The following is a 23,128-nucleotide window of genomic DNA, read 5'->3' as shown; positions in this document are numbered from 1 at the left end:
ACTTTAGTTACTCGTAGTTGTGAGTATTGAGCAAGAAAGAGTCGCGAGCAAGAACGCGAGTTAGAATGATCATCTCCAAAAAAAGAATTTCAAATTCTATATTTTTTTTAGAGAATTTGAAATCCCACTGTTTTTGTCAATCAAAATGATTCATAAAAATACCAAAAATTAAATATCTTTTCAAATACTCTATCTAAACAAACTATTTTATCATGAATCATTTTAAATTCTTTGAAAAAATGAATTTCCCTATTAAATTTCTCCATCCAAACACACTATTAGGAAATTCTCTTTTCTCTTCCACCATTTCCTCCCTTTCATTCTTTCATCCATTTTCTTCCATCAGTTCTTATACCCCATCCAGTGTAAAGCTCTCAATGGCCATGAGAGGTTAAACCCCTAGTTAGGGTCTGGCAGGCCTAAAAGTCAAAGCGATGTAAGATGTACTCTTCATTATTTATCAATGCAACAACAAATGTTTTCTATCCTATTGTATTTTCTATTTATCTCTCATGCATTCATCTTTACATTCTTTTAGGGGTTAGGTGCTCGACAGAGGGTAACTTCTAAAAAATATTTAAAGAAGGTATGCATGCATTAGTTGTAGGGGTTAGATGTTCGACAGAGGGTAACTTCTAATAGAACAAAAAGAAAAGATATCATAAGGAAATCATTGTTAGACATAGAATGATAATTTTATGTCCATGCATTTAAGCAAACATTTAGAATTCGAGTTTCATGTATTTTATTTGTTGAATGATAACTGCTAAATATGAGTTATTTTGATAGTAAAAATATATTGAAAATATCTTTAAAAATATTTATTTAGCAGTTATCTTTGACTTAAATATTAAGATTTGATATTTTTTTTATTTATGGCTTGCAGATATGAAAAGGAGAGATTAAAAGAGAAAAAGATCGAGAAAATATCCAAAATATCAGAAAGATATGATTACAAGCAAAACAAATCCAAAAGATATCAAAAATATCAAAAAGAAAGATTTTTAGCATCAGGCTCAAGTCTACTACAACAACTATAAAAAGGAGTCAAGTCAAGCAGAAGACAACACCATAGACCCCCTCTCTCAGGGGTTTCATTTACTCCATTTCTTTCACAAGGTGCTTTCTATTCTATTATCTTTTCTTTTTCTGTTTTTATCTTGCATTATTCATCTTTATATTCTGTTAGGGGTTAGACGTTCAGGAGATGGAAATAAGATTTAAAGAAGGTATGCATGCATTGGTTTTAGAGGTTAGACGCTCAGAAGAGTATAACTTCTAATAGAACAAAAAGAAAGGATTTCATAAGAAAATCATTGCTATTGCTAGGAATAGAATGATATTTTATGCCCATGCATTCTTGCAAACATCTAGAATTCATACTTCATGCATTTTATTTGTTGAGTCTTTGCAAAGGAATTTGGAAGATAGATAAATAAAATAGGCTTGTGATCCTGAAGAATCAGGGGCAAGTAATTGAACAGATGTGGGTAGAACAGAATCACCTAAGTTGATAAAAAAAATTCATAAACTCATACATCTTAGGCAAACCAGGCACGCCAGGTCTCAACCTTATCATATTCTGATTTTATTTCTTTTATCTTCTATTTTCATCTTTTACTTTTCTTATCTTATCTTTTATCTTCTATTTTCTTTATCATATCTTAATTTAAAATATTTTATCTTCTCTATCTTTTATTTTTATCTTTAAATCTTTTATCATTTCTTTTAAATCTTCATCTTATCTACTATATTTTCTTATCTTTATCTTAAATTCTTTATCTATTGCTTTTAAACTGAGTTTGCATTAATCTAAGTACAAATAAAATCCCTGTGGATTCGACACTCGAACTTTCGAGTACACTTGCCAACGAGTTAACATTGAATCTTTTCAAAGGCATTTGAGAGATAGATAAATAAAATATGTTTGTCATCGTAAGGCATCAAGGACAAGTAAATGAATAGATGTGAGTAGGATAAATTCACTTGAATTGATAATGAAAAATCATAAAATCATACATCCTAGGTAAATAAGGCATGCTAGGTCCTAACTTTCGCATTCCATTGAATTCCCTTGCTTTAAATTCTTTTGTTTTCTACTACTTATAATTTCCTGTTATTATTTTCTATTCTTTCTTCTACCCGTGTCTTTAATTATATCTTCACTTATCAATTGAAAACTATTCAATATAAGTACAACACAAAATTCCTGTAGAATTCGATATTCGGACTTCCAAGTTTTACTACTTAAACATTTGATACATTTATCAAACAGTTAACAACTCTCATCGGCATAGACATGAAAGTGAGATCTCCTATGTGTATACTTGACTTGTTGAGTGTTCAAGTCTACTTACTAGATACTAGACGGGTTCTTCCTTGCACGAATAACATAGACCTTGTATCTTGCACAAAGTAATATGAATAGTGTGATTTAGTGCTTTAAGAATGAACGACTGAGATTTTACAAACATAAACCAGAAGTTTTTAATAAAGGTGAATTGGGTTGCCACTACTAGAAAAATGACTACGGGGTGGACTTAGCTTCCAGTCCAAATGAAAAAAAAAATGATTAGAATAATGTTGAAGCCAACACAATAATTCTGTTTTTTAGGGGAGACCAAATAATGAATAATAGAATTACTCTTATTGTATTTTAACAATTTACAAAGTTTGATGTTTTACAATTTTTTAAAGTGATGAAAGTTTATAACTTTAAACACATGTATTTTTTTTATACAGAAAATACATGTATTTTTTATAATTTAGAAAATGTATTATCTACATTTCTATTGGAAAAATATATTTGACAAATTAATGAAATTTACCAAATATAAATCATTTGAGTAATACTGAAATGAGTAATATTTTAAGATTATCATCTTTTTGAAATATTTAAATATTTTATGATATTATAAAATTGAATTATTATTTATTTATATAGGGAATATAATTTTTTATAGAAAAAATATACCCATATTTTAGTTACTGAACAAATGACTTTTAGTTACAAGGATTTGTTCCTCCTCATGTAATATTTTTAATAATTTTTTATATAATTACAAATTATGTTTGCATTACAAAATAGTTTTATATTAGTTCTTCACCAATAAAAAAATATTTTATAATCTTTTCATGTTTTGCATAAATACATCTCAACATTATTTTTTTAAAGGATATCAACAATATTATTTTAAGATTGCATTTAAAGTCATCTCAAGAGATAATTTACCTCCATTCTAATCAATTCCTTTTTTTATATAATATTAAATTAATAATAAAAAATATATATATAATATTTTATTAATAATGTGAATGCCTAATGAAAAAATGGTATTGGAATAATTTCTCTCTCACACACAACATATATATATATATATATATATATATATGAATTCGTTTACATTAAAATTTAATTATATTTACCTATCAAAAGTATACCCAAGGAAAAATAATAGTTGACGAAACATATATCTTATCTTGAAAATTACTTATACTTTTGATTTTTTTTCACTTCAGTTTTTTTTTTCAATATAAACTTCAGTTTTTATATTAAGACTATCCAATTATTTAGATTAACATTATTTTTTTTATATTTAGATAATTATTTTAAGCTAAAAACATATGCATTATTTTCTATATTTAATTTTATTTTCTATCTTTTTTTACATATTAAAAAAATAAGGACCACATCACCTTGGGTAAAACACTAGAAATAGTTTGTTTATTTTAATTGAAGTGTTGGATTATTTAAATAATGACTTAAATATATATATATATATATATATATATATATATATATAAAAATTAGTAACCATGGGGTTGATTTCTCTTTCATTAGATTAAAAATTATTGTCACTCCAGAGTGCCTAAATAAAAAGTAACAACCATATATATAAGATACAGTTTGAGTTGGAATTTATAAATTTATCATCTGATCAAATTGGTTTAAAATTTAAATTGGTTTAAAATTTAAATCTGATTCCATCTGATACAATTTTTGGATTAGATTAATTTTAATCTTAGTTTTATTTCTTTAGAGAAATTAATTATTGAACAAATGACGAGATATATATTTTTTTTACCGTATGATAATATTTATACTAAACATTATAAAAAATAAACCTATAATACAATTTGTTCTCTATAATATTTTTTTTGTTTTAATCCTTATACAATATTTTTTTTCAAAAGATTCTTGTAAAATTATCTTTTTGGTTACTGTCTTTGATATTTAATTTATTTTAATATATTTTTTCGTTTTAATCCCTACAATAATAGGATTAAATATATTTTTTGTTCTTATAATATATTTTTAATTTTCAAAATGATTCTAGTAAAATTCCTATTTTTAGATTTGGCTATTTGTTAGTCTGTTTTAGTTCTTGTAATATATTCATGTTTTTAAAACTTAAGGGAAAATAAAATTGAAGTTCAAAATAAAAATTAAAAAAAGTATCTAAAGTGTAAAAATAGTTTCTGTTAACATCTAGATAGAAATTTAATTGAAAAATATAATAAATGAAATTAAGAAAAGAGAATTATGAAACAATCAGTGAATAATCCAGAGATTTATAAAATAATATTTTGGACATGAAAATATGTTTAGAATATATTTGAGGTATTTTGTGAAAATGTATTGGTCTATTTAGAAATTTGCGTATGTACTAATGGATAATTGATAGAGTTCAATTAAAAACACTAACTAATTTAGGCCCAAGAATAGTAAGAAAATTGAAGCAACAACCGTGACATGTTTGTTGTTAAACAGAAATTAATGAAAAAATCATAAAACATGAAGTAATAAAAGTAATGTTGTCTTAAAATATAACTCGTTTAATTGCAGCAATGTATAGTATATATCAAATTTGCAGCACATTTGAGCGGTAGTGGAAACTTCATGGCCAATTTCACGAGTCTGTAACTATGTTGATGGGAGTTTTTTGCTGGATACTTCTCATATGTATGGCCTCATGGATAATGGGAGTTTTTCAACCTTTGATAAGGTAGGTGATGCTTTCAAGGCGGAACTTTCACGCAAACTGTAGATAGTAAGTTTTGAAAGCTAATTACCATAAGCTAAAATATGATTTATCTATGCCATAAATAAATTAACAAATTTTATTTTGAGTCCTTAATGAAAATAGTTTATTTTAAATTTATAATAAAATAAATTTTTTTTCTTATATTTTATTTTAAATGAACAAAATATACTAAAAACTCAAATTAAAATTTATGGAATTTATCAGCAACTAAAATAAAATATTAAGAATTTAACAATAAAATTTTTACTTTATCATAGATTTAATGTAATTCTTTTATTGAAGATCTAAAATAAAACTAATTTATGAAAATCTAAAACATATTTTTTTCCTTGGTTAAATTGATAAGTTCCTATGACGAATATATTCCAGGCTTTAACAGTTTAAGGATTTTTGTAAAATAAAAAAGAGTTTAAGAATGATTGTTTATAAGATATTGCTTATTAGAAATACAAATGAGTCAAGTATATATGTTGTGAAATGAAATTAATACAAATTTTTGAATTAAGAATCATGTTTAGTTCAAAATTCACTCTTTTAAATCTCTGTTAAAATATATTTATTTTTGATTGTCAAGTACCCCACCCACGTGTTTTGTTTGTCAATTGCATGAGCTGTAAAGGATATTGCTCCTGGGGACAACCTTAACCATTGGCCACAAAAACTAGAGTTCACCAGTGACTACTTGTAATTTTCCTTCCGATCTCTGGTGTTGGAATTCCTGATAACACAAAAGATGGCTGAATTATTCATCTTCAGCATCGCTGAGTCTCTCATAACAAAGCTTGCTTCTCATTCTTTCCAAGAAGCTTCTCGGGTGGTGGGTTTGTACGACCATCTCCGAGACCTTCAAAAGACTCTCTCATTAGTCAAGGCAGTGCTGTTAGATGCTGAGCAAAAGCAGGAGCATAACCATGAGCTGCAGGAATGGCTGAGGCAGCTCAAAAGTGTCTTCTATGACGCCGAAGATGTGTTGGATGAATTCGAATGCCAAACACTGCGAAAGCAAGTGCTCAAAGCTCATGGTACCATCAAAGACGAGGTAAGCCACTTCTTCTCAAGTTCTAATCCACTTGTTTTTCGTTCCAAGATGGCTCAACAAATCAAAGATGTCAGCAAGAGGCTAGACAAGGTTGCAGCTGATAGGCATAAGTTTGGTCTCCGAATAATTGATGTTGACACACGAGTTGTTCATAGGAGAGCCACGAGTCGCATGACACACTCCCGTGTGAGTGACTCAGATGTGATAGGAAGGGAACATGATAAAGAAAATATCATAGAGCTTTTGATGCAGCAGAATCCCAATGATGACGGTAAAAGTCTCTCTGTTATCCCCATTGTGGGGATTGGAGGCTTGGGAAAAACTACGCTTGCAAAGTTTGTGTTTAATGATAAGAGGATAGATGAGTGTTTCTCATTGAAGATGTGGGTGTGTGTTTCTGATGACTTTGACATCAACCAACTCATTATCAAAATCATCAATTCTGTGAATGTTAACGATGCTCCTCTTCGCCAACAGAATTTAGACATGGTCGATCTGGAGCAATTACAAAATCAATTGACCAGCAAACTTGCCGGTCAAAAATTCTTACTTGTCTTGGATGACGTATGGAATAATGATCGTGTTAAATGGGTTGAGTTGAGGAATTTATTACAAGAAGGGGTTGCTGCAGGAAGTAAAATTCTAGTTACTACACGTATTGATTCCATTGCTTTCATGATGGGAACTGTTACCTCTCACAAGTTACAAAGCCTTTCGCCGGAGAATTCAATGTCTCTTTTTGTCAGATGGGCCTTTAAAGAAGGCGAAGAGGAAAAACATCCTCATTTGTTAAATATCGGGAAAGAAATTGTGAAAAAATGCAGAGGGGTTCCATTGGCTGTGAGAACATTGGGGAGTTCACTATTTTCAAAGTTTGAGGCAAATGAGTGGGAATATGTGAGAGACAATGAAATTTGGAATTTGTCACAAAAAAAAGATGACATTTTACCTGCACTTAAATTAAGTTATGATTTCTTGCCTTCCTATTTGAGGCAATGTTTTGCATTATTTTCCCTTTACCCAAAGGATTATGCATTTGCTAGTTTCGAGGTACATATACTTTGGGGGGCACTTGGTCTCCTTGCATCACCAAGAAAGAATGAGACACTAGAAAATGTTGTGAAACAGTATCTGGATGAATTACTGTCAAGATCTTTCCTTCAAGATTTTATTGATACTGGCACTATGTGTCAATTTAAAATTCATGATTTGGTGCATGATCTTGCTCTGTTTGTTGCAAAAGATGAGTGCCTACTTATAAAGTCCCACATTCAAAATATTCCTGAGATTATTCGGCATCTGTCTTTTGCTGAATACAATTTTATTGGAAATTCATTCACCTCAAAATCGGTAGCTGTGAGAACCATAATGTTTCCAAATGGTGCAGAAGGAGCCAACGTTGAAGCTTTGCTAAATACCTGTGTGTCAAAGTTCAAATTATTGCGAGTTTTGGATTTAAGGGATTCGACATGCAACACTTTGCCACGTTCCATTGGTAAGTTGAAACACTTGAGATATTTCAGCATTGAGAATAATCGCAACATCAAGAGACTCCCCAATTCTATTTGCAAGCTCCAAAATTTGCAATTGTTGAATGTTTCGGGATGCGAGGAGCTGGAAGCATTGCCCAAAGGATTAAGAAAATTGATTAGTCTTCGGCTATTGGAGATAACTACAAAGCAACCTGTTTTGCCTTACAGTGAGATTACCAACTTGATCTCGCTTGCACATCTGTGTATTTCATCAAGTCATAATATGGAGTCTATCTTTGGAGGGGTGAAGTTCCCAGCTCTTAAAACATTGTATGTTGTTGACTGTCATAGTCTGAAGTCTTTGCCACTGGATGTTACAAATTTTCCTGAATTAGAAACTCTGGTTGTTCAAGATTGTGTTAATCTGGACTTAGATCTGTGGAAGGAACACCATGAAGAACAAAACCCCAAGTTAAGGTTAAAATTTGTTGCATTCGTGGGTTTACCACAGCTGGTGGCCTTACCTCAATGGCTTCAAGAAACTGCCAACTCCTTACAGTCCTTGGCTATTAAAAACTGCGACAATCTTGAAATGCTTCCGGAGTGGCTGTCAACTCTGACTAATCTGAAAGTACTTCATATATTAGCTTGTCCAGAGCTTATATCTCTCCCGGATAACATCCATCACCTCACCGCACTTGAAAGGTTGAGAATTGCCTATTGTCCTGAACTACGTAGAAAATACCAGCCCCATGTCGGTGAGTTTTGGTCCAAAATATCACATATCAAAGAAGTCTTAATTGAAGAACCAGAAAAGCTGGAGGAAGAAGAAGACGAATAGGAATGATTTGTTGAGACATATAAGCGTTGAAGCTCCTTTGGCAACCCCTGGACGTGGATCAGGAATGGTCAAAGGTGAAAAAAGGGGAGACCATGATGTTTGATTATTGTGTTGGACGTGATTGACTTATTGAAAATTGATTTTGGGTGAAGTTACCCTGGAGCTGCTTCTGCGTCATGGGAGAATCAATTCTTAGATTTCAATGTTGGATTTTTCCATTGTCCATCAAGTTAATGCATGCGTGTGTTTATTTCCACTGCCTATTTTACGTTGTGCTTATTATTTTGTTGTTATTTTTATACTCGGATATTTACTGTGATCTCCACTTCTGCCTGTTATTTTTATACTGTTACTTTGCTGCAGAACTGCTATATTTGGTGTTGTTTTAGCATTTTATAAGGTTATTCAGTTAACATTTTATTGGGTGTTGTTGATTCATAATATCAGTGTTATATTGCATGGTTAGGACTAAAGTGTTATTTCGTGGTTCATAACGTTGATTCTTTGCCCGTACAGGAAAGATAGTGGTTAATAAAATAAAAGCAAAATAATTTGATAACTAACTAGCTAACCCTGTAATCACCAAGGCACTTGGGATATTACACACTGTCATTTTGGTAAATTATAATGCAAAAGACACCCACAAATAATTAATATCCATTTTGTTAATTTTACGTTCAAAACTAATTTTGATAGTTACTTTTCAAATATATATCATTAAATTGTGAAAATCAATTTTTTTAATATATGTATCGAAACAAAAATTATATTATTCTAAAATTACGCTTAGTTAGAATCAATCCTATAGAATTACATTGATCTTAGAATCAATTCCAAAAGCACTAATCCAATTACAAATTTATTTGTTTGTTTCTCTCGTGTGTGTTTTGTTGTTCTTCATGATTCTCTTAATATGTTTTGAACTTTTTTGAGCATATCATTTCACATCAAATTGTACTACTCGAATCATTTGTTTGATGCATGACTTTTCTATTATATTCCTTTTATCTTTCACTTTTTCTTTCATGAAAACTGAAAATAAATTTGAGATTAAAATTATAATTTTATCTTAAATGGTATAGTAAATTGTTAATAATTAGTTATTTAAATATATTTAGTCTATAATTTATTTTAATTTTGATTAATAATTTTAAGGATTATTATATTTAGTCTATAATATAATATTTTCATTGGGTTGTGGTTGTGGTCAAAGAAAGGTGTCTAAGAGTATGTTTCTTCCAAATTCCCCTCTAATCTTCATTAGCAAGAACCCGATGTAGCCTTTCCTTCACCGTGTCTTGTAGCCTTCTTTTGATTGATCATGTATATCAGTCAAATTGAAATTATCCATAGTATTCAAAACTGGTCAATGCTATTCAAATTTCCAAGCTTCTCCTCTGGACACAATATTTCATTAAAGTCCCCTAAATAATATTCTTAGGTTTCTGCATTTTTATCTACTCCCATGTTTTTTGCTTTTGTGGAGTTTTCGGGAAGCCATATCAAAGTTTCTTTAAATTTTCCCCTCTATGCCAAATCCTCAACAACAAAACTTATATGATTCATGGACCAACTTTGTAATCAATCTCCACCAGTAATTCCTTTAATTACATTCATCTCAACACTTTTTTTCTCTGTGGTTTCCATTAAAAGAACAATATTGGGACCTTCAATACTTAAGAGATTTCTGAAAGCCTTTACTGCCCATGGGTTCCTAAGCCCACGACAACTCCAACATATGTTTTCATGGCTCCGAGTAAGGCTGTTTAACAGCCTCCACCGTTGTGTCTATGAATTTTTTTTGGACTCGTGCAATATTCAACTTCCATCTCCTGTTCTCCCTTTCTTGTCTTCCCCCACCCCCAAATAATAGTATTTTGTCCCTCCCCTCCTTTCTCCCGAGCCCTTCTCTTCCATTTCATACCACCATTATTATTCGTATTCTTGATCTCCTTTAATTCTAGAGACTTCGTGTTATCTTCATTTTTCCATTCTATCACAAGGCCTGTTATATTTTTAGTAGTTTTTTCATTCCCTTTTTCCTTATCAACACATTCGCTTCCATCAGTAATCACACTTAGACATAGGGATTCAAGAATTACCTTCACCATCATCAGTGGTATGGCCTGTTTTGTCTCCTTTTCTTTCCTAGTAATCGAGCCCTTGTCCAAGTAATATATCCTTCAAACATCTACAACACTTCTTAAACAATGGAAGAGTTCGTCCCTGCTGACACTTTTCCTTGTATTTTCCAATAACCTCCTTCTAAAGATCCCAATCTTTACCTCATTCCTAATTCCAGTCTCCATGTTTGCTCTCATGGGAGATGATTTCATCCATGTCCCATAGGGTAAATCATCTAGATCAATGTCATTCGTATCTCTTCCTCACAGTCACTCCTTCATCAAATGATCCAAGCATTTGCACAAGAAACAAAGATTTCCCAATCTCTCATGTTTGAACAAAATCCTTTTTATCATCTTTTCTCCAAATTTTAGAGTAACTCCCCTTTTTAGTGGGAGTTATATCCACTCTTACTCTTATTCGGAAAGATTTTCCCATAACACTTTCATTGCACTTATCCCGTTTGATAAAATTCCACATCGATTTGTCAATTCGCTCTGCCATCTCTTTTGTTCTAAAACTCATCAGAAGATCATAAATCCTAATCCAAAATGACAATGATTAAGATCGATCTCCCCAGGATTTTCTCCTATATTCATCAAATTGAGAACCACCAATCTTCTTTATAAGTACCATGATCCTCCTTCTTCAACCAGTGCTCAATCCTTTTCATTTAGAAACTTGAAGTGTAAAGGTTCCTTCTTGCTTCTTTGATTTCTGTACCCTGACGCACCTTCCAAATTTGCCCTATTGTTACCATGAAAGCCTTGTTGTTGAAAGATCCCTGAGTTAGAATCTTCCCTGCCAGCCATGCCTAACTTCTTTCACTTCCTACCTCCTCACCACTCTCCATTGAAGCTTCAATCTAAACCTTCTCCTCGTTTGTAAACTCCACTTTGCGCCATTGTTCTAAATCGTACCCTGTCTCTCACGGTTGAGACTGCTAACTAACCCTAACTCAATGCAGGTAGATTCCTGAATCAAAACCAAAAAACAAAATCTCGAAAGAAAACCCTTATGATACTAACACTTGCAGGAAACTAGATTAGCAAGATTAAGGGACTCATTCATCATGCACGACGAAGGGACTTCTTGATATACTTGGAGTTTACATATAGAGAAAATTTATGTTGTCTTGCCAATGAATTTGACTCCATTTGCATATATTATATGCATGCGAAAGCTTTTGGTGTCTCCCACTGAGCGAGACTTTTGTTCACCATTTGACATAGTATTATTTATAAATTCAATCAATCACTTAGATATGCGATAATCAACTAGCATGATTATTAATTTTTAAATAATTAATTATATTAGGCATGTCATTAGAAATAACAGCAACAACAACAACATGCGCATGATACCTCTATATATTCCTCCTTCATTTTCGAAGCACCCTCTTCCATATGCATACACTCCCCCCTCCCCCCACTCGTGCCCTCTCTCCACAAACCCTTATACCTCTGAAAAATGTTCCACACAGTAATTACCACTCTCTTCCGACAGAGGGAGACAAAGAAATGGCCGACAAGATGCCTTGGTTTCTCCAAAATCATGAAAGCCAATGATGGAAAAAGACAACTGTTGAGAGAATAGGTGATAAATTGACATACACAATAGTTTTATACCATCATTCAATCATAAATCATTATTTTTTATTTAATTTTTAATTTTTATTATATTTAATTGAAAAATTATACAAACAATAATTTATAATTACGTAACAATGTAAGATCATTTTATATTGTAAATGCATGAGTAGCTATTAAAGTCATAGTTGTTCACCAACCACATGAAATATTTGATTTCAAACTTCTAATAACATCCATAATATTAATGGTTTAAACATGGATAATTTGCTTGCTGGAACCATAGAATATCCGAGCCATTGAATTTATAAATAATATATCAAATGGTGGACAAACCTCTCGCACGATGGGAGATGCACAAAGCTTTAATTTCCCATACTAGATCCATGTTTGGGCCATTCTTCATCAACCCATCAATAGTTCCCGATATGCTCTCGCCACTCCTACAGATAACTGAACCCAACCTAAACATAACACACTTCTATGAAACAAGAAACAAAACACAATTCTGTTAATCTATCCCGATATCGAGTGCCACAAAACACAACCACCATCAACTCAAAACATCTTTCAAACATGCAGCTGGATTTGAATTCCACTGCACAAAAGAGAATTCACAGGTTCGAAAATTCTCTTCTCTCTTCCACCATTTCCTCCGTTTCATTCTTTCATCCATTTTCTTTCATCAGTTCTTATACCCCATCCAGTTTAAAGCCCTCAATAGTCATGAGAGGCTAAACCCCTAGTTAGAGTCTGACAGGCCTAAAAGTCAAAGCCATGTATGATGTACTCTTCATTATTTATCAATACAACTTAACTCACCATCCCTGCTAATTGGGAACATCCATAATGAATGCAAAATGGGAAAGACACAACAATAGTGCTTTTCAAATAATAGATGTCTTGGCCAGAGGAAGCCCAGGTGTAGCTGATTGTGGGGGCATTTTTAGTAATCACTTTGCTAATTTTCTTGGGAACTTCTCTCAGAATTTGAGAATCAACAATTCTTTCATTGCCGAGCTGTGAGGGGTAATTTTAGTCATAGAAATTGCTCACAAAAAAAGTTGGCTCAATCTGTGGCTTGAATGTAACTCATCCTTAGTGGTGCAGTCTTCTAAGAACCCAAATCTAGTGCCTTGGAAGTTCCAGAACAGGTGGCATAATTATATAAATCTAACAAAAAATGAGATTTGTGGTAGGTCATATTTTCAGGGAGGAAAATATTTGTGCAGACATTCTGGCCACTAAAGCTCACTCTTTTGATGGGTTTTAAGGGTGGAATTCCCCCCTCCCCCCATTTCTTAGTTATTGACTTCAGTAGAAATAGGTTACAAACTACATGTTTCCCATGGGTTTGGTTTGTCTCCCATGCCTTTTGTTGAATGATATTTCCTGACTTGTTGTCTGCTGATTTTCATGAAATTAAAGGTGTCAACCTAGTTAGAATTTCTTCCGTCGATCTAACTTTCAGGGTAAATACCAAAGTTGCTCCTAATCTCAAACCTAACTTCATTTGAGATATACACAACTAATTAAGAGTGTCACTCACAAATATTCCTGCCGGCTCCATGGGACTATGATCCCACGGCGTGTCCTGAATCATCGTCTTGCAAGTATAATTTTGCACCGAAGAAAGTATATATATATTTCGGTCAGAAATCCATAATAGCATGAAATCATAGGTGACAGCGACTTGTAGTTGTCATTGACGTGATCAAAGGCTAAACCATGGAAAGAAATACGGCCAAGGAACGGGAATCTTTTGGACGTGGATCCGGTGGAAGGGCTCTACAATTTGACAGTTTTGTATGTAGCAAAAACAAACAATCATTCTATTATAATCAATTATTATAACTACTACTTTTTTTAATAGTAAACACTAATTCATTAAATAAAAAAACAATCATTTGAATTAAACAATCATTTTATTATCCATTTAGATTTATAATAAAGAAAACATGTTTATTCTATTGACTATTATATTAACATCTAGGGAGCATTTAGCAGTAAAAAATTTACTTAATTGATGATTGAAATCTTAAGATAAATTTTATAAAAATCAAAGAATTACATAATACTTTTATCATATTAAATAATTTAATAAAAAATGAAATGATATTTTTATTATAATAAATGAAAAATTATTTCGCAAAGTAAAACTCTCACCCTTACATGAGAAAAAATTCATAAAAAAAAACTAATTAAAAAATATTCTCAGAAAATATCATTTTCTAGAAATTTTATTTTTTTAAAAAAAATTAATATCAAACATGACTAAGTTTCTTAACCTTGGAAAACCCAAAATTTCTCGCTTACTACCACACACCCCCGTAAGGTAATATTAGCATTACAGGAACAATTTTGAGTTTACAAAAAAAAAACTAGGACATATTGGTCATTCAAGTTTCAATTTGAAACGTTACTTAATGCCGTTACACGAAGGAAAGTAAAAGTAACGCCAAAATACAAGGGTATCCGACGACGTAATGAGTAAAACACATGAATAATGAATTATAAAATATTACAAAATGTTATGAGGAATAACTTAATATCAAAGAGAGGAAAAGTGAGATTTGGTTCAATTTCCAAACGATTACAATTTCATCCGAGTAAACGAATGGAAAAAAAGACCAAACCAAATCCAAAATAAATAAATAGTAAAAGCATGTTGAAATGGCCTAACTGTGCATGAAATGAATAGCTTTGCAACTCCTAATCCTAAAGGCCTAAACCTGATAAAACCATTAGTTATTTACAGTATTTCGTAAGTCATCCTCCCTAAATTTGTTAACCAGCTCTTTTCTTAAAAAACTAGCAATATTTATACATAAATGAAACGGAAAAACTCTAAAATTCAGAGATTCTTATATACCAAAATCATATGGATCACTGAGCATGTCACATCCTTATAAGGACGCTGCAAACTGGGAGGCCTCCAAGTCAAGCTCTTGTCTCATGACACAGTTCATAAACCACTCGCTACTGAAAGTCCATATACCTTTCTGTGCAGCTATCATTGCTTCTTCTGTGTCTTCTTCGCATGCCACAAAGATTTTTGTTGATGTTTCGTTTACCTTTTCGAGTCCACTGATAACCTAATACAAAAAATAAGTGGAATTTGATAACAAGCGAGATCCAGAATAACAGAATGTAAATAGATGAATTATGTGAATAAGATGTATCATGAAATGAAACTTTTTTAAATGGGCATAATGCACATGCAAGACGCTTCTGAAGCTCTTCTTTATGTTAGGAAAGAGTAGAGACTACATTCAAAATGCATAAAAAATGATAGAGGATGTAATTAGTTTAGATAAATAGCAGAAATCCATATGTTGAATAGCAAGCACACCAAGGTCGACTTTTGTGGTTAAATTTCATAACTAACATTAGAAAACTTCCAATCCATAAACACACTGACCTAAACTCCTGTTTCGACACTTTTCACAGGGCTTTTGTAAGCTTTTTTGAAAAATGATGGACTAATATTTCAAACGGGGAAATATTTGCAAATGTAATTTTAGCATAAGCAACTCTTATTTAGCTTTTGCATTGGGTTGAGAACTTTGTACTAAGTTTCACCACAAATGCATTTTTAAAATAAAAGCTTCCAAATATAATTCCTTCATTCCAAACTCAATTTTAACTAAATTAATTCTGCAAAATCATAAACATTCAAAATCAATTCTGTAAATGCTCACTCAAACAATAGATAATAAAACATGACCTTAGAAAGAACTAGAAATCAAAATAAATATATATTGTCAGACATGACCCCGATTAAGAAAGTTTCAAAGCTAGTTTCTGAAACTAGGTTGAGTAAATTCATTTTGTCAACAAAGCCTTTTGTCCACAGTTACCTCCAAAGTAGAAGCCTAAAGAATATTATTGCGTAAGATAGGCATTTTTAAAAGCATGGACACCATGTGACAATAATTACTCGTGTTCAGATGTTTCATGCTTTTAAGCATGTCTAAATGATGGGAAATGCCATACGCCCTGTTTCAGGTCTGCTTAAATTTAAGTTGCAGTCTTTTTCAAAAAAAAAAAAATGAAGTTTCAGTTAATAAAAAGAATTGGACTTACATTACCACCTGCAGACCTGACAATTGCAGACAATATTTTAGGAGTTTGAACATGAGCTGCAATACATATATTATAACCCTTAAACAAAGCATGAGGGCTAACTTTTGACCGGAGAATTGCACTTTTTAAATCAGATTTGTACTTCAGCAGATAATCTGTATCATTCAGTATGTGAGGCAGTTCATCTGCAAATTCATTTTTAAAATTATTGCATATTCTACCGTAACAATAATAATTAGATATAGATAAGAAAGTTTGTTAGACTTTACCAACAAATCTGCCTTCACGAAAACTTTCTTTTAACCAGCTTGATGAAATCACCCAAGCACTGTGTAGTCAACAATATCTCCTTGTTATAAATAATCATCATGATTAATTACATACAAAAATGTAGTAGACATATATTGATGAATAATAGGAACTTCATAAGAATCAGACTATAAGAACATTATCAGCAAGTTTAGATTTGATTTGATTATTTTTATAGGTTATATCACTTTCTCAATAGCTCTCATTTTGATTATTGATTATAAGCTGTTTTGAACACAAAATAGTTCCAGAAGTTTATTTAAAAACCGAGATGCCAAGATTTCAACTAGTTTCAAATTAACAGTAGGTCTCAACTATAAATAAAATTTCAGTATGAAACTAGGCAAGCTAACATTTGAAAATATTATTTTGAACCTACCCTGAACAGAGGGCGGTACAGAAATTCAGAGTCCTCCTCACTTTTCCGGTGACAACGTGTGTGGTCATACTTCCATCATGGGATATAGTTCCACCAAGGTCTTCAATCACCTATACATATAACAAATATTTAATGGTGTTAAATTAAAAAAGAAATGTCTAGATCTCAGCATTTGAGTTAATTTCAACGTCCTATCCTACTACTAGGATAAAACAGAAAGCTTCAAATAGGCCCTTTTTTCTGCCAGAAGCAAAATTCCAACATTGAAAGGAGAATGTCAATACAGCCAAAAGGAAGAGACCCGGTCTCAGTTAAAAAAAGTCACCCATCAGTTTACAAAAGCATTTATAAAATGCCTGGGTAATTAAACAACATACCTTTGTAAGTTGTGTTTTCTTAGCATCATCAGCAATATTCATCAACATAATTCTAAAGCTTTGTTTAGCTGATGGCAAATGATCCCCGATACATTTTTCAGAACTTTTTGTAATTGAAGGATCATGAGGGACTTCTTCAAAACAAGGATTGGCCTTATCAGTCTCTAAGATAAAACTGCAGCTAGAATCTGGTTGATAGTCAACCATCTGGCTCCCCTTCACCCTTTTTGACTTCAATGAAGATAAAGAGGCTTCCCAGGCCCTCTTTGAACCTTTTGTAGATTGAGAAGAATACTTCACATTAGCATCAATTCCATCCTGTGAACTTTCTGCACTGGCCTGTCTATTATCAATTATTTTGGCAAAAGGAGCAATGGCAGTGCAGCATGCCTTAGCATTGTGCCTGTCAAATTCTGTTCAGAGAGTAAGATTACAACAAAAATTACATAAAAAACTTCAAATAGTCCCTATAAAAGATATTTTGCTTACTACTTCTTTAATTACAAAATGGATATCATTTAAATTATAGAGTTAAATATGTTTTTGGTTCCTAAATTTATTTAGATAGCACTTTAGGGACCAAAAACAAAATTATAAATTTATTAGGGACCAAAGACTTAAACAATTTAATAGGGACCAAACACAAAATTTGGTCATTTATTAGGAACCAAAAACATATTTAAACCTAAATTATAAATTATAAAATATTCACATTTAGAAGTATGGGAGACACAGATTGATGCACTACCACTGGGTTTGTCATATTCTGTTGAAGATCCATCTTTCACCAAAGCTTCATGTTGATCTTTACCTGATTCTATTCTATGGGAAGATTTATCTGGAAATTTCAAATCTACATGTAACTTTCCTGAAAATTCTAGCTGTTCATCTCCAGCAATGGCAGATGCAAAGGAATTCTGATGAAACTGTGAGGGGAGATACTTCACAGTGTTAGCATCGTCAGCTAAGAATTCTTTCCCAAGGTGGCAAACCATGAGAGTTGAACCACCAAGAAAGCATAATGATTTTTGAATATCAGCTTTTACGGGTAACCTGCGGGCCCTTCCTTTTGTACCCACCTGTGCTATTTCTACAAAACCCTGTTGTAGTTCACAAAGGGAAACATCGTAACATCAGAGAACTAAGGGAGCATCTTTTACAGGAACCAAAATTATGATTTTGTTAACTGATACCATTGAGTATTTATTTTACTATATAAACTGGCCTCTTTACATAAACGTTAACTTTTTTCTACAATACTAGGATGATCACTTATCTATCAAGTATTCAAAACTCAAAAATGAAATAACAATCATTCATACAATAAATAAAAAATGACTATCTGCTAAAGCTTCAAGAGAATTTCCATTTATAAATTACCTGTTTAAGCCAAAATCCTTCTGATTCTTTGTCCCCCCAGCATAAAATAGAACGAACACCAACACTTTGGAGTCTCTTCCTTAGTTCTAGAAACAATAGATGACCAAAACCCTGCAGGAAATTAACAAATAGTTAATTGAGATAGAAACCTTATTTGAACCCATGATTACCGCGATTACCAAACAATGTAAACACATAGGCAACATATGACATGAGATACACATATAAGTTGCCACAGCTCAACATAACAGAGATACACATAAACGAGCATAAACAACATCCAAATACAGTACGTCATTAGACTTATTTAAGAAGCATTATCTTGGTATCATTATGAAAATTCAAATAAGTTCCAAAACCTGAGCTGTAGAAAGAAGATGACCATGTAAATTTTCACTATTTAGTTTGTATTAATCCTGTTTACAAAGATAAATTCTTGTGAAGCTATCTACTTAATTTTATTACAAGATAAAAAAAAGTGAAAAACAAGCAAATTACAATTGAAACTAAAGCAGAAGCTTTATATATAATTTTTGTAACCAAAACCAAAAGAATGTTTCTGAAATTAACCATTTTAAGTTTTGAAACTGACTCCAAATGTGACATTTTCAAAAGGAAAAATAAACCTTAAAACTAAAATAAAGAAGAATGTAAAATTTAGGAAAGACCTTCCGTTGATAGAATGCATTGACAGCTGCAAGTGGGATCTCAGCGTATTCTGTATCTGCAGGGATGATTTGGTATGTAATTGCAGCTATAACCTGCAAAACATAAGTTAATCATAATTTAAGATGTAATTATACATATACTACTATATTTCTCTAATTTCCACTGCAAAGCTTTGTTGTATGGCTCACATTAGAAGGTGGTAAGAAACATTTTTTCCTTTTACTTCTAAGCTTGATGGTTGATAAGATGAAAAGTGAGAGTATTGGCAAAGATCAATCAGGGCACTTGTTGAGACAATGTCAACTTGCTTACAGAACCAAATGTTTCGTCAATAATGATGACTAAATATATTCTGTAATTTGATTACCAATCCAACCGACTCCACAGAATCTTAGCTGAAATTGTTAAATTTTCTCTTTTAAGAAATATAGACATGCTCTTCTATATGTTGTACTCAAACAGACTACAGAATCTCAGGGAGAAACTTGTTACACTTTTTCTTTAAAATATTGACACATGCTTTATTGTAAATTTTTAAAAATACTACTATGATCAAAAGCATTTTCCTTAAATTTAATCTATAGGAAGGGATAGGATAATGCAGCATACATTGCTTATAGCTGCTCCCTAGAAGACCAAAGAAATGTAGGCTTAGAAATATAACACCGATATAAAACATGCTCCAATTTGTGACTTAAGTATAATTGTCTAGCAAATATATATACCTTTCCTGAAATTCCAACAGAAGTGGATTTGATAAGTAGTGTACGATATTTCCTGCAAGACAAAACCTACCGTTAAACCAGGTAAAATATGTTAAAGAAAAAACATATATACAAACTTTGGAGTAGATACTGTTAAAATCATTGTCGTCAATGAACTAGCAGCAACACAACCATGGAAGCATTATAAACATGTAAAAGAAAGAAGGAGAATAAGAAGCAGCTAATACCCATTAGTCACACATCTCTCAAGAAACTTTGATTGCTTTCCCGTATTTGCAGCATAATTCATTCCAGGTAGCTCCGTCATATACATTTGTAATACTTCCTGAAAAAAAACATTTACAGAGACTTTTCAGATAGGAGAAATGGGAATGCCCTCATAAATTAAAATGTTTACAAAAATGAATGAGCAATGTTTAGTGCATTTGGAATTAACTTATTTACAGTTTATTTAGATTTATCTTATGACTCAAGTACTGGTGTAAGAGTTTGGGAGAATTTATGAAAATAGGTTATGATCTGCCCATAAGCTATTTTTCAACTTATTTCAATAAGTTCATTTTCTCTTCAATTATAGAAACAACTGATACACAAATGCTTATATGATAAGCACTTATTCAATAAGTGCTTAATTAAGATATTTACGCAATTGAACCCTAAATATGTGTGGAGAAAGGGGAGTTACCTGAAGGTAGGATTTGCTAATAGCATCAACATCTTTAGGATTAACTAGCACAAACTCGTGTTCTATGAAATCATAAACCAAACAGCAAACATTGTAATCATGTTAATGAGTACGAGTTACTGTTAATTACATACTTAAATAAGATTAATGTTACAACAAATCGCGCGTTAATGCAGCATTTTACCTTTATCACCGGACCTAAAATCCTCAGAAGCGCTTCCACGGTTTGCAGCCACTGCTGCTAAAAAGAACATTAGCAAAAAAATCGTTAATCAAATCAAACAAGCTCAAACGGAAATTGCGTTTCTTGATTTCAGTAATACCAGACACTTTGATCTTTCCGCTTCGGGGAAGAGAGATTACGACGCCGTTTGAATCGGAGTTGCAGGTGAAGCGGTTGGCCTCCACCGTAATCTCGCAGTTGCCTGCGCAATGAGAAAGTGGAAATCGAAGTTAGGAGTGAGCACTGGAATCGAAAGCGTAAATTCTAGGGTTTGAAGAATCACCGATGGAGATTGGAGACGAAGGTTTTCGTTTTGGCGCCATTTATTTTTCTTCTATATTTTTGGTTTAAGTTGGCGAAGAAACTCGAGAGTGAATGGTTTATATAGAAAATGGAGGGACAGTGCGCGCCGAGAATGTGGTCAAATTGCGGGGACATTTTTGTCAACACAAACATGAAAGCAATTTTTTATTTTTAAAAAAATGACATTGTATTTATAATCCAATTCCAATTTCAAAAACCACAAAAAAATACTAAATAAGTATAAGTATTTGCAGTCAAAAAAATAAGTGAGTATTTAAGATGAAAAATATTCTTTTGGAAATTTTGGTTCTTGAGAGTTTTAATTTGTATGTCTTCATGTTGAAAACTGAAATGATATGCATAAATTTTTACTTATTTCTTAATTTTAATATGCTAGTAGTTTATTTTATATTATTAGTAATGTGTTATCAGGTCATTATATTTTTTTAATCATGAAATTTGTATAAAAACTCGTTTTTTAAATTATATGTTAATACATAATTTTATTCTAAATTAACAATTTTAGAAGGACACGCTGAATTTTTATTTTTATTTTTATTTTTAGGGGAGCAAGCAATAATTTTAATAACAAGTTTTCTGCAGCCCTTTTTATAGTAAAAAATGAATAATTGTATATATATATATATATATATATATATATATATATATATATATATAATAGGACGAGTTTTGTGATAGAAAAAACAATTATAAAATAAAATTTTTAAGTATTAGACCATATTTGAGGATGGTTAAAAGACTCATGCTTTTCAAGCTCCACACTTCTACACTTAAGGAGTTGTGGCTTTTCTCCTGTAAGATTCACTATTTAAGACAAACTGAATTATAGCAAGTGAACAACCTAGATAGACCAACAATCCAACATTAGTGATTGATCATGACCATTTTTCAAGTACCCCCAACTATACAGCCAAGTTAAAGCTTTAAGACCCTTCCAAACAACCCTTGACACATAACAAAATAGGCAAACAATAAATTGCAGGAACGTGAATACACGTTAAGAGGTGCACCCCTTGACATGTTAGAGAGACAATGTGATATAGATCATCCAACAAGGACCACACTTGGGCACATAACTAGGAGGAGGTATCACATTACGATGCATGACAAGGTGGAAAAGAGATTGTGATCTTTGGAAAGCATCCATTATAAAAGGAGAAAGGAGCACAATCCTCACCTTAGGTTCACGATTAAGCATGGTTGGTGGGAGAGTAGTCAAAGTCCTTAAACAAGCATAAATAACATTACTCGTTTGATATTGTTAGTCGAGTGAACCATTACTTTTTTTTTTCATTTATATTTTGTTTAAAGTTAGTTTTTCCAAAAACAATAAAGGAAAAAAGTCAAATATTATATAATTAATTGTTATTATTTACACTATGTTTAAAATATATTAATTTTGTACTTCTTTATGTTTTTCTTACATGATTTAATTTTGTTACAATATTATTGAGTTTATGATCTTTTTAGTTCATAAACCTTTTAAGGTTTATGTTTTTAATCTTTGAATTTTTTATATTTTTTTAAGTCGTTTAATTTTTTTTCTTATTTCTAATCTTGTTAATGGGTTATAAGTAAGAGAAAAAAAATTAAAAAGATTAAACGTAATTATGAACAAATTAAAAATTAAAAATAGATAAAAAATCAGGGATTAAAAAAATTTAATAAGTTTAAGGATAAAAAGATAATAAATAATAATATTATCCTATATTATTTAACAATGGTAAAGTAATTAATTTGTAATTGAATTTAAAACCAAATCAATTATCTCCTCGTCCCATTAAAGTTAATAAGTAGTAGAATGTATAAATTGTTTAAAGGAATTGTTAACTTATTTTTAATATTCCAATCATAAAATTTA

General features: G+C 31.5%; 2 protein-coding genes across 2 annotated transcripts; one reads left to right on the top strand and one right to left on the bottom strand.

Moving 5' to 3' along the window:
- The first annotated feature begins 5,651 nt into the window (after window positions 1-5,651).
- Window positions 5,652-8,768, top strand: LOC100777049 (putative disease resistance protein RGA1). Its single transcript, XM_006604271.4, has one exon. The coding sequence runs from the start codon at window positions 5,779-5,781 to the stop codon at window positions 8,395-8,397; it is 2,619 nt and encodes an 872-aa protein (XP_006604334.1). The 5' UTR covers window positions 5,652-5,778; the 3' UTR covers window positions 8,398-8,768.
- A 5,838-nt stretch (window positions 8,769-14,606) lies between these two features.
- On the bottom strand, window positions 14,607-21,480 carry LOC100819647 (uncharacterized). The gene is made up of 14 exons (XM_003554100.4): window positions 21,227-21,480; window positions 21,044-21,145; window positions 20,905-20,958; window positions 20,721-20,782; window positions 20,263-20,360; window positions 20,036-20,087; window positions 19,310-19,402; window positions 18,642-18,752; window positions 18,010-18,361; window positions 17,262-17,674; window positions 16,885-16,994; window positions 16,466-16,524; window positions 16,197-16,381; window positions 14,607-15,205 (listed from the first exon to the last, which is right to left on the bottom strand). The coding sequence occupies exons 1-14, from the start codon at window positions 21,264-21,266 to the stop codon at window positions 15,017-15,019; spliced, it is 1,920 nt and encodes a 639-aa protein (XP_003554148.1). The 5' UTR covers window positions 21,267-21,480; the 3' UTR covers window positions 14,607-15,016.
- Between the last annotated feature and the right edge of the window lie 1,648 nt (window positions 21,481-23,128).

The sequence above is a fragment of the Glycine max genome, chromosome 19 (genome assembly GCF_000004515.6).
Source record: "Glycine max cultivar Williams 82 chromosome 19, Glycine_max_v4.0, whole genome shotgun sequence".
In the NCBI taxonomy this organism is placed as follows: domain Eukaryota; kingdom Viridiplantae; phylum Streptophyta; class Magnoliopsida; order Fabales; family Fabaceae; genus Glycine; species Glycine max.
The sequence above is the reverse complement of the archived record's forward strand: the minus strand, read 5'-3'. Positions and strand labels throughout refer to the sequence as shown.

Coding starts and splice junctions, on each gene's coding strand:
- LOC100777049 (XM_006604271.4), top strand. CDS start 5,779: ATGGCTGAATTATTCATCTTCAGCATCGCTGAGTCTCTCATAACAAAG.
- LOC100819647 (XM_003554100.4), bottom strand. CDS start 21,266: ATGGCGCCAAAACGAAAACCTTCGTCTCCAATCTCCATCG. Junction 21,146..21,226: donor TTCGTCTCCAATCTCCATCG/GTGATTCTTCAA, acceptor CTCATTGCGCAG/GCAACTGCGAGATTACGGTG. Junction 16,995..17,261: donor AGAAAACACAACTTACAAAG/GTATGTTGTTTA, acceptor TTATATGTATAG/GTGATTGAAGACCTTGGTGG.